The sequence below is a fragment of the Melospiza georgiana genome, chromosome 3 (assembly GCF_028018845.1).
Source record: "Melospiza georgiana isolate bMelGeo1 chromosome 3, bMelGeo1.pri, whole genome shotgun sequence".
NCBI classification, from domain to species: domain Eukaryota; kingdom Metazoa; phylum Chordata; class Aves; order Passeriformes; family Passerellidae; genus Melospiza; species Melospiza georgiana.
In genome coordinates, this window is record NC_080432.1 from 42,915,992 (window position 1) to 42,932,447 (window position 16,456).

Sequence of the window (16,456 nt, forward strand, 5' to 3'; positions counted from 1 at the left end):
CCACAGTATTTCTACAATAGTCCATGCCACAAAGAACATGTGAAATTTGCCTGAATTTTGACTCAAAAGGCATCTAATTTTATGTGTGATGAGAAAAAATAATATGAAATTCTTACAGATTTGGGAGTTTGCTTTCTGATTGTCCTGAGGCTGAGCTAATAGCCATGTTGTCACTATCTAACATTTTTTTTAATTTTTCTCATTCCAAGGGGAACTGAAGGCATATACAGTTCATTTCTCTCACATCTACTTATTGAAATTGAGAAGTTATTCTTGCCATTTCTGTTGACACAGCTGTAAGGCTAAAATTGTCTGTGTAAGTTGCTCACAAAAGTTTAAAGTCATCCAAATTTGGTTTAAGATGCTTTAAGCTGACTTCCCTGACTTTGTACTGAAATGGCCTAGGAGTGTTTAGAAGAGAATTCCACTTTGGGGCCAGTAAACTTCAGCCAAAATTTGACAGAAAACGTCTGGGGCAATCAGTTTAGATCCCTCCTCATTTAGATCCATAGAAGAATCCCAAAATGTACGTTCATGGACCTCCTTCACATTAAAGATGGAGCTAACTTGGATCAGATTGCAGCTGATATGAGTATTTCTATGTATACATAACATAGAGAACATTTATCTCTTAATAAGAGAGAGAAAATCTGGGGACTGTCTCTTCTTACAAAAGTCGGGTGAGTAAGTTACTTCAGAATAGCAAAACCGTTTCTGTTTCTAGTTTACCCATGCATCTCAAGCTTTGGTGATAATGTTATTGTTTCATACCCTTATCCTTTTATATTTTGATTTAAAAATCAGCACTAAATGTAATTTTGTCTGCCAACAAAGCCCAGGTATCAAACTCAGTTGATTTTTATCAGGATGAGAAGGTAAAGGGAAGGAATTGCTGATCTCTTCCTCCTGTTATCCAGTGACAGGACACATGTGAAAGGTTCAAAGCTGCATCAGGGGTGCTTCAGATGTGATATTACAAAAAGATGCTTTACCAAGAACAGGCTTCCTTGATAGGTGATCAATGTCCTATACCTGATTGTTTAAAAAGTATTTGAGCACCCTGTTTATAGTAATATGCTTTCACTTTTGGTCAGCCCTGAAGAGGACTAGATGATTGCTGCGAGTCCTGTTCAACTCCTCCCCTTCCCTGCCCTCCCCTTCCTTCTTCTGAAGTTCAATTTAAAGGTGCGATCTTCAGAATAGCAAGGAATAATTTCTTTAATTCATTCCAGGTTTGAATACCATCTCTTTAGTAATTTTTTTAACATTCTGACAAGTTACATCAAGATAAATCATAGCAGTGCTGTTTATGAGAATTCCTTATTCAATGTTTTGAAAAATGAACTAATATATTCTGAATATATGTTTCAATCTGAATGATAATATCTGGTCTTGTACACTGACTTTTTTACTACATAGAAAAATTGTGTTTCAAATGCTGTTTTCAATAACTAAGCTGTTTTTTATAATGTAGGTAGGTATTATTTTTCTTGTCCTTAGGAAATGCCATAGTAGTGACTTTACAATTCTGTGACTATACATTCACAGTGTGAATATTCTATTAGTATTTCACCTCATAGCAGGCAACCTGTGTGTTTTTGCCTTTTTGTTTTGAGCATTGCTGTCTGCTTATTCTCACTGAGTCTGGAATGCACAAAGTATTTTCCAGTATTTACATTATTATTTGAAATTCTCTGGATATTTAAACTTAATATTCATTCTATGAGTTGGAGAGTATTGTTTGCCTGTCTGCCTTTCTGGATGAATGTGTTTTCAAAGAGTAACAGGTGCCAAGTCTCCCAGGAACTTCTTGATGATCAGAATTTCATCAAGATATTTTTAAATGAAAACTGTGTGGTCAAAAGTCTAATTAAGGCTCTGTTGAAATCCCAACCTGAAATAAAACACACCATTGTTTCAACTAGAAACCAAGTTGAGTTAACATCTTCCAGCTGCCTTTTTTTTTTCTTCCCATTAACTTAAAGCATTTTATGGTTAAAACTCTTCAAGAAACTATTCTAGTCTGATTTGAAAGAGTGTAGATCTGTTTCCCTTATGGCTGTACTTAAGATGTGGATTTGTTTTTAAAGGAAAACACCACTACTCAGCCCATTGCTCTTAGCTATCTCTTTTAAAACACCATATGCTGGGAGTTAAAAAAGGACACAAATAAATGGGAGGTATCATCAGAGACAAGGGATGTTCAAAGTTTGTCAGTACACTACCAGAAACATTGAATATTTTATGTAAATTTGCAAGGATTCATCTCAGTGTGCCTTTCATCTTTATTAACTGCAAAAAATACCTTATTATGCAAATAAATAATTTTAGTTATCTTTATTAAAATCTATCAGAGTGACACACTTAACTGCATTTTTAGGCAGGATTTAAAGTTCCTTTTGCATGCTTAACTGCACTTCAGGAGTATTTAAAATTAAATAATGTGCACACTGCCTAAGTATTGACAGCAAAAACACTGGGTCACAAACATGATTCAGGGTGGTAAAGATGGGAGAAAAGAATGGAAAGAAAAGCTTTCCCTGGGGTTTACAGTGTTTTAGAAGAAAAGTTGATGTTTTGTTTTATTCTAGTGAAGCATTATCTTATGATGCTTTAAAGTAGTATTTTTGTAAAATGCAGAGCCTGATGGCAAAACCTTTTTGCTTCTGAGGAGGTTTGTTGGGAGAAAATTATTGTCCAACTCTGTTGTCTTTGTAAAGCTACTTGAAATGAAAAAACAAAAAGAGGATACATGTGGGTCTTTGTAAGGAATCTGCATCCCTTGTACAGATTTCAGTATTAAGGCACAGTTTTATCAATATTTTATTAAAATCTTCAACCAAACCAAATAAAAAACACTTGTTTTTTCAGATTTTGTAACTTGAATTTTATAAATAAGATTCTGTATTTCTCATATTATTCAAAGACTGTTCCCCAGTTCTTTTTTAAGCAAAATTTCCTTGAAAAATTATTCCTCATAAAAAATAAAATGACGAGGTGATTCAGAAACAACAGATATGTTTCAATCCCTGAAAATGCAAACCAGGATTTGATTTGGTGTGGCAAATGCCTGTGAGCAAAGATTTTGGCATGCTATTTTTATATTTGGATTTATAACACATATTTGGTTTTAAGCAAAGATAAATTCCTGCTTATCTTTCTTCCCTTTACAGCTTTATCTGTACCATTTTTTCCTACATTTTCAAAGCTAGATGCCCATTCTAAAGATGTTAGTATCAGTCTATGCCCTTTTTCATTCCTTGCTGTGTGTTTCTTTGTAGCATGTTTGATTCTGCTTCCTCACCTTTCCTTGTCTAGAAGTGAATGAACGTGATCAGCACAGAGGACAGACAGTGCTGTATAATCATGGTACTCCTGCAGGAGTATTCCAGCCAGTCTTAGGAAAGGATTTCAAGCAATGATTCCTCCAATGCTTTGATGCTGCCACTACCATATATCCAACATCAACATGCAAATATGTTGTCTGACAAATTTTTGCATATCAGAAAAGTTACAAAGGGGAACTGCTGCTTCTAGCTGTCCAGTGTCAGATCACAGAATTATTTGAGTTGGAAAGGAGGTTTAATCCTCCAGCCATGGGGAGGGACATTTTTCACTATATTAGGTTGCTCAAAGTTCCATCCAACCCATCATTGAAGCATTCCAATGTGGCTCATGCCACTAGAAATGCTGGTCCACCATGGTTTGTACCTGCTCTGGATATATGTTCAGGAAGTGTATGGTAGTCCTCTCTGCAACCCTTGCAGCCTCTCCTAGACATATATAACATTAATTAGTCCAATAATTATGACTGTCTTGAATTAATCTGCTATGATCTGTGTGAATGGAAAGCACATAGCACTTCCAAACTGCTGGTTTGCATCAGAGTTAAACTGCTCTTTAAACAAATCCATATTTAAATAAAATGAACTTGGTTTCTTTCACTGCTTTGCATCTTGTAACTGAGATGACATTTAACTTTTTTCATATGAAGCAGAAGAGTCTTGATCTGTACTAATGCCATGAAATGAAGAGACACAAGTGTTTTCAATCTCAAAATGACAGAAGCTGAGGAAACTGGCAGTTTGTGTTTTCCCACACAAATCCAGCATAGTCCATGGAGAATAATAGATGGCCTGTTTTAAGACCATCATTCTTGGTGATGAAAAATGATATCTTATGTATGGGCTAAATAAAGCATTTTAGAGAAATAATCTGAAGTCCATAATTTCAAGAAGGTTGTGGTTTGTTTTTTTGCTTGGTTGGGTTTTTCGGTTTTGTTGGGGGCTTGTTTGTTTGTTGTTTTTTGAAAGAGATAAGGCAATGTCTCCAGTACTACCAGGCATCCAAGAGCTAAAATATGCTAGACAGCAGTGTAGTCAGTTTACAATAGCCTCAGAATAAGGGAAAGATTTCTCTTAGGAATACACAATTTTCACAAGTCACGATCTTTCTGTGTGTTATGTTCTTCTGTACATTTGCGCTTGAAATGTCAAACAGCAGTGGTGGTTTTGTGGTTTTGTGCATGCAGCACACTGATTTTTATTCGTAGGGTGACCTCTAGTGGCATCAAGGCCATTTTCTTTAGAGATGAGTTTAATTTCTTTAGTGTTTCAAAAAGGAAATAGGAATGGTGAGTGACAGAAAGCTGGTAAGATTGTGCTTGCTAAAAGGGACATTTATTTTTCATTATTATTAAGACAAAGATACCAATGTCACAACTGGATGAAAATTCAAAATCAGTACCTCTTTGCCTTTATTAACAAGTTTTACTCTGCCAAAGATACAGATACTTTTGAATTTGCTTTGTACAATTATTGAAATGTATTAGATACTTTTAGAAATATTTACCAAAGTGTTTGTTAATCAAATGCTTGCTACAGTATAGGGACAATTAATTTTGAAAATATATACAAGCAGTTATTTGGACATTACAAGTTGTTAGACTATATCCTTTGGTAACTGTGAAGCTACACACTGTAACAAACTTACTCTCTTGGTTTTGCATGCTATTTTGTGCTTCAAGACAGCACAGCTTGTGGCTGAAACTATGAGCTCTTGAAGAGTTTTTTATTTTTGTATCTGCCAAGTTCTTCTGTAAAGATGATCACAATCAGGAAAAAAACATGGATTCAAAGCAGCAGCTAGACAAGCTGCAATGATGCCCTACCACAGCACTTGAGGTTTCTTTTAAGGTAATATGTTTTGGGATTTTCCCAGTATTACATGGGATGTAAGTTTAAAACTGTAGGAGTATATTCTAAATAAGACGACACTTCTTCCACCTGTCTCTTCAGGCCTCAATCTCACACAGACTTTTCTTTCTACAGGTTTCTCTCCAGTCCTTCTAGAGTGTTTTGTAGTTTTATTTTTTGCTGTATTTTTTCTATTACTTTTTTTAGCAGGATTTACTATGTCCAAGGTTAAATTCTAGAAGCAGGCTTCTCTTTCAGTTTGTCTTCAAGAAAGAGAATACTGATATTTGCTGGAAGTCTTTGCAAATATGTCCTCCTCAACTGTCAGAGAAAATTCTGAGATTACTTGTGTGCCCCTATTAAACTTCCCATGTGACCCACTCAAAACCAGTGATCAGACCTTAGAAAAGAGCAAAGACATTTTTTGATCAAGTGATATTTTAATTATGAACTTGTGGCACAGCTACCCAGTACTCAGCCTTTTGACATTGACTTTGGCATTTCACTGTTGTTGGAACAGCTTGCAGCTTCTGTAAGCTTTCTTGTAGTAAGCATTTCTTCTGAAATAATGAAAAGTTCAGTGGGTGTTGTATTATTATTTAGAAATTCCTTCTGGTGTCTTACAAGACAGAATGTGAAGATGAAGCTTTCAATTCTCTAATTTTGTCTATTAAGATAAGATAGTAAGATTCTGTGAGGGTAGTTACACATTGGAAAAGTCATCAAAGAAGTTTGCAGGATCTCTGTTCATGGAGTTTTCACAAGATGTCTGAACATAATCTGGTTCAGTTTTCACCAAACCTTGAGCAGTTTGAACCACACAGGCTTCCAAAGTCCCTTCCAACCAGAATGATTCTATGATTCTAAAACAGGACTTGAGGTATAGTGAACAAAAAATAAATCTGGTTCTATGAACACAGACTACAGATTCTAGGCCTAAGTTTGTTTGCTTATCTTCAGTATATCTTTGAGTACATCTCTCTTTTGGCTCTAAAAAGCTGGTAAAAAATTGAACTAAGAGTAATACAGTGTTTAAAGTTCTGTAGGTTTCTTGCTTCTGGCCATGTCCAGTAGGTGTGTTGGGCAGCTTGACTAGTTTTGTTTCAGTCAAGGTTTTCTCCATGAAAGCTCTCTGTAATAAAATTTCTGTGACCCAATGAACTGTAAACAACAAATTGAGCTCTTTTACATCTGTATTTATGTGAGTTTTTCAAGGTCAGACCTAGAGTAGAAATTACTATCTAGCTGATTATGTAAAGGATAGGACAAGGGGTGAACAATGAAATAGCATGGCGAGTGTGATATCCAGCATTTCAAAACAACCTGCAGGTCTGGTAAAAAACTTCTGCCATTTATTTTTTGCTGAAATAGCTAGAGCAAATTAATTCATTCCTTCTTTGCTGAAAAATGTTTTCATATTTGAGATCAAAATAAATAATTACTTGGAACAAGTAGCTAATAATATCCTACAAATGTGCAGAGGTTGGATACAACTTGTCCAGATAAGAATCTTTTGGTTAAGTTGTAATTGCTTCTGGAAATGTCAAGATTGTCTCTTCTCAGTACACACTACACTCTAATTCAGCCAACAACTACCAGAATTTCAAGCCCAGTATCCTTTCCTTCACAGGTCATAGGAAAGAACTGAGCTATAAGAACTCCTTAAATACCCCTGTATTTCTTGTTCCTTGTTGAGCTGGTAGCACAGCACAGACAGCCCAGCTGTTCTGCAGCCAGAACATGGGAGAAGCAGCAAAAGTATGCTTAGTCCATGGGAGAAGCAGCAAAAGCATGGCACTCTCTATGGGACAGGGGTGTGGCCAGTAGGGATAAGGGGTCCCAAAACCATAATCTGGTCCCTACAACTGCCCAAGTTGCACATGGCCCTAATCTAATACACATGCCAGAACACAGAACAACATCAAAATGAATCTTCTTAAAGAATGACATTCCTGGTGACATTAAATCCTGTAGTTTTAGTTTCAGAAATTTTCTGGAAAATTCATACATCATACCAACATGTAAAAAAGCATTTAGGAAGCTGTTTTAGAGGACCAGTGGAGTAGCCATGTGGGAGAGTCGAAACTAAACTTTCTCTAGTACTTTTGTCTTTATTCTACACTTAACTGAGGTGGGGTCTTAGCACATCTCTTTGCTATTTGCATTGAAAAAAAAATCAGATCCATGATAGAGGAGCTTCAGCCCAACATCTTCTGTTTTATTTGAGCCAAGAGTTAAACTAAATAATCTATAGTGCAACCTCATGCTCATAATATAATGATTTCACCAATAATGATGTCTTTCCTTTCACTTTCCATCTCCTCTACTCTCTTGCACATGAAAGTAGCAGAAAGATAAAGTTGTTCCGACTTGTACAGCCATATACATTTGTTTGGTTAGTATTCACTTCTTGAATCAAGCTCAAAACCTCATTTATTGTCTAACTTGAAAAACATCAGTTTCATGGCCCTATCATGGCCCCATTCATCTATACCTATACACAGCTGAAACAGAAGCAGTTAAGGATAAGCATGTATGCTTATTTTTCCTCAATATTCTTTCAAATGACATTGCTATAAATTTAGCATACAGTCCAGAATAAATGCTTCTGTGCATTGTCACAAGCATTTGTACTGACAACCACAGTACAGTTCTAGGTTTACAAACAGTTCAATGCAGAATGCAGGTAAAACACCCCTTTACTTTTAGAAAACACTGGGCCTATTGAATTAATCCCACAGTTGCTATGTGCATTGCATTCCTAATGTGATCTGCAAGCACAGACTTTGCTGCCCATGCCTGTGTATGTTGTTCATGCCCAGTAATCTGTGACACTCATTGTGACTGCACCTTTAGCACCTTTAGGTGTGTCTTATTCTTAGGAAAGTTGTGCTATATTATTCTCAGTCAAATCCTTCTCTTGAGTAGGCATTATTTTACAAAAGTTGTGCTGCTTATTGAACTGCAGTCTGGATATTGGTGGTGGAGTATTCCTAATGTCTCATGACAAAGCTTAGAAAAGAGAGATTTTTTTTTCCATGAAAGCTCTTGGATTTTGTAGAAATTAATGTTTACAAAACTTCAAAGCTTATGGATGACAAATCACACCCCTTCTTGGGAGGCAGAGAAAGATCATTCAAACATATCAGGTATGATTTAATCTAATATTATGAACAAGATAAATGATGCAACAGGATTCACATGTAATCAAATAGTAAAAAGTATTTATTAAGTTTAGGCAAGAATTTGTAGGGGGTTCCTGGCTAAGACCCAGCTATGTTACTTCTTCACTAAATTAACTGGCATGTATGGAACATATTAAACTTGAAGCTGCTTTATTGTTTTTGTTTGGGTTTTTTTCCCCCCTAGTTTACTTTAATTGTATATTTGGAAAGCAACAGGGAATTTTTAGCCATTATGGTTTTAGAAGCTTGTATGCCTTAAGTGCAGCTGACATGAAGGTAACACCTCCTGTTTTGTATGCCATGTATTTTCAGGAAGAAAAATATAGATTACTAGCTTCAAAGAAGAAACTTTAGGGAATTAAAGTGTGACTATTTAGGAAAAACAGCTCATTGAGATGGGGAAAATATTTCTGCTTGCCAGGTGTACATTGGAAGCTAGTTTGAGCCAGTATTAAGCCAGTAAAACAGTAAGCAATGCAATGTTACCAAAAAACCAACAAAACAAAAAAAACCCAAAAAAAGCAGCATACCAATGGACCCTTTTACTAAATTCAGTTATCAAAATCAACAAAATACACATCCTTAATCCTTTGCACATATTAACTTTTAAAATGTTGAAAACAGGACAGTGTGTTTCAGTGTGTTCTATGACAAACTGGCTGAAAATTTTAAAAATCTATTACATTAAGGTTAAGTCAATTGCTCTAAACCCACAATATAAACTCATCCAGACATTTGGATATTTTAATCTTCTCCTGAGTTACATTGTGCCTACTCATCTTTGCTTTTGTATAAGGTACACAAATAGTGCCCAGTGACAAACATAGGCTGACATGGCCCTGGGGAAATATAAAGAAAAAGAGGAAAATTACTTGTAAGATGATCCTGAATAATGATAGACAGATATTCCTTCTAAAAAACATCCGCTTACAACATATGTTCCATTTTGAAAGTACTAATGCTTGAGTTTGCCAAAAGCTGCAAAGCTGATAAATAATGCAATAAATATATTAATGAGATACTAAAGTCAATTCTAAATTTGGTTACTTCAAGTGACTATAAATTAAAGCAGATAAACACAAGACTATCCAGTGAAAAAAAAATGAAAATATTTAACTGCAAAAGTACAGCTGGAGGGCAAGACACAATGTTATTTGAGGCACAAGACAATAAATCCCTAGGAGTTTGACTTCCAGGACACATTTAGGTTGAGAAATATATGAGCACCCCAGAGAGTATAAAGTTCGAGGTCACAGAGAGTTTCTTGCAAAATTTTCTGACTGTAGGCAAGAATCTGCCAGAGAATTTCAGATTGTTGCCAGTTTGCAGTAAACTATGGTGATAACACTTGGTATCATTCTAGAAATAGTGTGTTTCATCCATGCTTTCCACATGGCTTTGAAATAGTGATCCAGTTAGCAGGTGCTACAATTTCTCTCTGGTACTTTGTGATTTGATCGTGTGGAATGTGCTGTAAAATTTACTATTTCCTGTACTCCAAAATGGGGCCATTTCATTAGAATAAAATAATTATATCTTAAAATGCCTCTTAAAGTCTTCTTTATGGGAAAAAAAAGCCCCCAAAATTACAAACTCTTATCGTATGAACTGTCACCTCATGCAGAGCTCACCTTCATCTCTATGTGGGCAGCTGGTATCAGTTGTATCCTGTGCTCACTTCACCAAATGGGTTGGATATGAAGATGAAGCAAAAACAGATGAAGCAAAAACAGTTAGTCTTAAAGTAAGCATCAAATTTGCCAGCTATTTGCCTACCAAGTGTAGCACTGCCAGTCTCTTCTTTACATCTTAGGACTCAGTATTCTTAAAAAAGGCTTCATGACTTAGGATTCATAATTTTTGCCACTCAGCTCTATGTGCTATTATGTTAATGTAAAGAAACTAGTATTCTTTATCAGTACATTGCTGACTGCTGCCAAAATAGTTCTGTTGTACAGAACTGGATGCCAACAGATGCCCCTAGTGTACACAGACCCAATGTCTTCCTAAGCATGCATGTCATACCTCCCTGCACCCCTGAAACCTGGGGCTGCATTATCCAGGATTAAATTGCAGCAACTGCATTCGTTGCCCAGGAGAAGTCACTGGGGCATGAAAAGTGCATGTGGTATTACACTCCAACTGAATTAAATCATCTCAGCTGATGCACTAAAAGCCTAGATCTAAACTGTGCAGCTGAGTTTCATATGACAAACTGTCAAACAATGAATTAAAAATCAATCCTGACTGAACAAAGCAGATACCACTTTGTGTTCTGTGCAGTTGCAGAAATTATATTTGATAGTTAATATTTTAGCAGTAGCACCTCTACTACATCTTTTAATGTATTGCAAATTTTTTCGTGCATGTGGGCAAAGCTGATGTCACGATTTTTCAGTGCTTCATAACTTCAGTGTACTTGGTATATTTTCTGTTTCTGCATGGGAAGGTAGATATATACAATAAACTCTTTAGAGGAAAAAAAGCTGTAGCCAAAAGAATTTTTTTCTTAGGTGTCTAAATTGAATTTGTGAGTAAATAGTATGCTTTTTATGTTTTACAGTCTATTCATTCTGTGTCCGCTTAACATTATTATAAAATGACTGAGCCTATGTACTAAAAAATGCTAACATTAGATATGAGATACAGTGAGCCAGTAACCTCTGCCTTAGCTTTCTTTCTTCAGCTGTAGCTGAAATTGCCTGGACTGGTAAGAGGAGAGGGGTGTGAGGCAGCAGAGGCCATGGGGCAGAAAGAGGCCACTGCAGGGATTCATCAGGAAAGGTAAAAAGGAGGAGAAGGGAGAACAGAAGTAGCAGGGAATGAGGAGAAGGCAGAAGTAGCAGGAAACATAAGTGTTGAAATACCATCCACCAGACTTTAGGTGTCTTTTTGCTTGGAACATCAGGAAAGAGCCATGATCCCTTGCATATATTACAGTAGGTATATTCCAAAGGTCTAGTCTTTAGAGCAGAATGTTGTTCAGTTCACAAACATATTGCTGCAATGAGCAGACATGACAAGAAACTGAAATGGACATTACAACAGCTTGGGAAAAGACACTGGAGAACTTACAAAGCAGCGCCCTGGCAGGCATGCCCTGGACTTGACTTTCTACTGGACTTCACCTGACACTGTGATCAGATATCTTCTGCTTTTGTGACCCAAGCTCAGTGATGTGCACAGGGATATGTAAGTTTTAGCCATTTATCTGATGTTATTTCTGCTGCTGGGGCCACACCAGCCTGCAGTATACTGATCTCTTTTCATTCACAAAACTCTGCTGCTCACCTTGTCTACAGCTGTGCTTCTGCCTTTCATCACCAGCTAGGGGTAATGGGCAGACTTGCATTCATGGGTGAGGATGCTGCATCCTGTTTATGATAAAGGTTTTCATCTCATACAAAAGGCTTTATTATTATTTCTGAAGGTAACATGCAACCAAAAAATCCCATCTGCAGCATGTAATCAGCAGAAAGAAAACAATTCTTTTGCTGTTTTTATATACAAGTGACAACATTTTGCCTAAGTTTGGCTGAGCTTTCAGAGCTAATATAAAAATATTTTTCCAAGTACTAGATGTCCTAATAAACCAAGGAAGGAAAGCTATACTCTGGCTTGTATCACTCTGTAACAACAGCAGAATTTGGTGATGTTTTCATGTAGGGAAGTCCTCACTTCAGAAACAGCATTATCATTTTAAGATGTTACTTTCTTCCACCCTGTGTAATTTCCCTACATTGTAAGCTGCTAGAGCTGCTGCCTCCTGAATTCAGTCACAGTCACAGGTTGTGCAAATAGGACAAATGCACTTCAGCGTGCTCAGGAGAGTCCCCTTTAACCTGAAATTGGCTCACACTAGGTCTGGCTGGAATATTCATGTAAACAGTACAAGGATTCTCACATGGTCTGTGAGCATGGCTCACTTGAGAGCCAGTAACTCCCTAAATCATTTCAGTTTGTTCCACAAGAGCACATTTCCCTCAAGCCTGGCTGCTGTGTGTTCATGAAGTTCAGAAAAGCATGAAGCCTCAGGAGCTCTGCAATGAGAGTCCCCGCACCAGTTCCATCTGCAGCTGTGCTTTCCCACAGTATGCCTTCTCCTGGGGATGATATGTGAGAAATCAGAAAATCCTCATCCCTTGTAATCATGGAAAGGTTTGCTCCTTTCCTTAAAGGTTCTGGCACGGTTATGATGACCTTTGTGTTATCTGTTAAGTTCAGGTATAACTTACACAATATCACTGTTGTATCATCTCCTCCACCTTTTGTCTCGTTTGTTCACTTTAACATTTCAAGCCATTCATCTTTTAAGGGTACTTTCCCCACCACAAATGTATTCACCCTATCCTTCTTTGTAATCACACACAGCAAGACCTTCCAATGTATGAAATGAGACTCGTGCATGGGCTTTGCCCACCTTGACTGTCTGTATTAACATGCTTTAGCTAAGTAATGAAATAAAATGCTTTTCAACATCATCTGTATTAAGCTGTAGGGTGCTACTACAAAAGATTAATGGTTTCAGCAGGTGTGTTGACAGGCAGAGAGGGGTCACTGCTGCCCTCTTGTTCCAGACAGAATTCCTCTCCTTGAAGAGAGGGTATGCTCCTCAGGCCTTGTGACAGACTGACATAGGATTTATTTTCTTTGTAGAAATAAGAGTTGGGGTGGAAACTCGTGTGTATTGTACAGCAAATCTTTTGGTTTTTAAAAATTTTCCTTGAGTTAAAAAGGTCAAACATATTTTCTTGGGAATGTAAACCTCTTCTCATTCATCCCAGAAACAGAAACTGTTGTAACATTAGTAGGTAACTTTACATTTCCTTTCACCACTGAACATATAAACCGTGATGGAAAGACTGTTTCACAATCTCTCAGAATAAGCATATTGTGTATTGCATGTTAACTACCTCTGTTACAGGATAGGGAAATCATAAGCTGCTAACTTAGGCTACTCTTAAGGTATTTCCTTAGTTATCCTTTACCTTGAAAATTTTCTCACATAGGATATAAAGGGATATTTTCCTTATATATACGTATATAAGTATATATATATATATAATATTTTCTCACATATATAAGGATATTTTCCTTATATATACTAATTTATTGCTTTCCAAATTTCTCTTTCAAGAGCTACGGATGTCTCTTCTTTTTGCAACAGCTTCTGGTCCTTTTTTTGTTGCCAAAACCATTGCAAAAAGTGGTTGAACACATTTGATAGTGTTTTATGCCAAATATGAATGTTTAATTTGTTTTTATTTATAGCTAAAATTATTGTTCCAATCTTTAATGATGAAAAAACCCAGTTATAAGCAATTTGATTCAAATTACTATTTATTGATTATGTCCTCTACTAAGTAAGGCCTAAATAGGGAATTTGAAGAAGCATTTCCAGAAGAGAGAAATGGTTAATCACCCCAATTTCATTAACTGCCTCTTAAAAGCTAGTTTTTATTCTAATCAGAAGTTGCTTCTTTGGACACCATATAGTCATTGCTAAAATCTGATTTACCCTGTAGCTGTTTTAAATCCTTCTGAAGAACCAATGTTTGATCCAGTGGAAGAGAATCTTCGAATGCAAATTGAAGAAGAAAAAAAAAGGTACTACTTTTGCCTCAGATTTCTACCATCCTTGAGAAGATAAATTATACTGATAGTATATTCCAATTACAATTCTACGCACACAGTTACCCTCAGGGTTTTCTCTGACATTTTAAAAATATCAGCTTTGTGGTTCACTAATAGTTCTAAATTTGTGTATATGCTGTTGGTTTGTCTGTCAGATGCCACAGTAGATGAGAGAGCTAAAATTTATGCTTGAGCTAAAGGTTAAAAATAAATAAAAACAGCTTAATGCCCTCCCTGAGGATTAGTGTTTGCAACTTGTTGTTTGAATCCAAATGTATTGTGAGCCTTTTGGGTTGATTCAGAAAAGTCCTGCCTTTCTCAACCTAAAGAAAGCCTTTAGGTTATACAGAACTCACTAAGTGTAAATAATATGCAGATTACAGTTTGGTTAACCAATCCTTGCCAGGAGGATTAAAAAAATAGATACAAGGATATCAGTATGAAGCATTTTGCTAGCATTTGTTATTCATAATCTCTGAGGAAACTTCTGGCTCTTTCATGTTCCTGGTAAATCTCCGAGTGTCTAATAGCCAAGAGGGTAATGAAGTTTCCATCTGACAGGGGAACCAGTCTGAGCTCCTATCTGAATCCCAGATACCAGTTATTTATTAATGGTAACATGTTGGTAATTCCAAAGAAATAATTTCCATAGTTGATTGAACCCATATTTTACCTGTTAATCAATGTTGATCCCACTTGAATTTCACTAATTTCTTTATGAAATAAAGGATTTGTGGAATAAGTTTCTTGCACTTACTGTCCTGTGAAGCTTTTGTAAAATATGAGATGTTTCCTTCTACCATCTGTCTGTGTCCTCTGGATCTCTGATTATTATACATTATTTTATAGTGTAAAATAATGTATAGTATTATACATTATTTTATAGTGTATTATACATTATTTTATATAGTTTAAATCTCTAACAGTTCTAGCTAGGATTTACCTTTGTTCAGATATATGTTGGAAAATCTGTAATACACTTTCTTCTTCTCATATTAGCTATAAAACAGTGTACAGTCATTTCAAAGGACTGAAGGTAGAGATTGAGCACCTGCAGCTTCTTATGGAGAAAGTGAAGATGAAGGTGCAAAAAGACTTTGAAGTCTGGTGGTCTGAAGAGGCAAAAAAATTCCAGGTATGAAATAATTTGTATTTCTTCCATTTTCATGTAAATATAACATCTTCAATAATTTCTTTAAGAAGTAGTTAATTGACTAGACAGAAAGGAGTATGAAGGAAGGAATTCAGGGTCTGGTTCACCTGTACTTATGCCAAAGTGAGTTGGAGAAAGGTAATGTGAATTATACTTGTGTGAAGCTAAAAAAAAAGATCAAACAAACCCATTTTTTTCCTGCTCTATTTTCTTTTTGATGTTCTCCCAAACAACTTGATTAGTAGGGAAGTATGGGCCCAAAATGGTAACAACTCTGAAAGAATATTATCAGATTGCAAAAAATAATCTTTTTTACTTCTAGCAAAAATAGTTTTTATAATTTCATCAGCATTTTTTGCAGCAAATATAGTTACTTTTTAGCTTCCTTTGCTTGCAAAGACTCCAGTAACTTTCCAGCTTCCCATCAGCTCCCATCACAGTGTTTCGTCACTCTCTAGCTGAAGTCCACCAGTGTTTAAGCACAGAGTGCACTAATGCAATGACTTGTGTAAAAATGAACTAAAGACCTGTCATTTTAACCAGTGTATTGGAAGTTCATAACACAATCAGTCTGAAAACTACACTCTACTGAAACAACCTAGCTTTCTGGTGCTCCCCTTCTGACACTTTTTTAATGGCTTTGAGTAGTGACACAGCAACTCACAGCAAAACTTGGCCATGAAACGTACATCAGCCTCATGAAAAAGAATGCTGAGTGCAGTCCATCCCATATCATTTATTATTAACTGGAAGAGAAGATTTACTCCTTGAGGAAAAGTTGTTATAAAGAAAGAAAGTTTTAGCTTATATTTGGTTAATTCTCATGAGTATAGATTTAAACCATATTTTTGAGAAAACAGCCTAAAATAAATGCAGAACTTAACACTGGGAACTTAGTTATCCATACATTGCCATCTAAGCAGCCTAATTGCAAGTTATCCTGACCAAATACTTTTCCAGTTAAAATCCCTAACCGTATAGGTGGCAAAGAAGATGACGTTTTAGTCACCCTCCTGTCTAAATATTTAGGCTTTTCAAAGCACTGCAAGTAATATTCTTGAATATACAGCAGCACATTTTTCTCCATCCCTTAAAAGGAGATGTTCACAGTTCAACCTCTCATGATTCATCAATAGAAGAATAGAGAACTGGAAAGCATAATTGGGATTGATTTCTTAGATCTTGATCTATCTATACATCTGAGCTCCCTAAGAAACTGAAATCAGTGAACATATGCTGTAACATATTAAAAACCTGTAACTTGATCTTAAAAATACTTGAACCAACCC

The 16,456-nt window shown here is 36.1% G+C and overlaps 1 protein-coding gene across 1 annotated transcript in view; it reads left to right on the forward strand.

Annotated features, from left to right (window-relative positions):
- Positions 1–16,456, forward strand: part of KIF6 (kinesin family member 6) — a 152,527-nt gene that overhangs the window by 123,291 nt on the left and 12,780 nt on the right. Inside the window, exons 17-18 of the mRNA XM_058020745.1 lie at positions 13,906–13,987; positions 15,014–15,149. Coding sequence (XP_057876728.1) covers positions 13,906–13,987; positions 15,014–15,149 — 218 coding nt within the window. The remainder of the gene's footprint in view (positions 1–13,905; positions 13,988–15,013; positions 15,150–16,456) is intronic.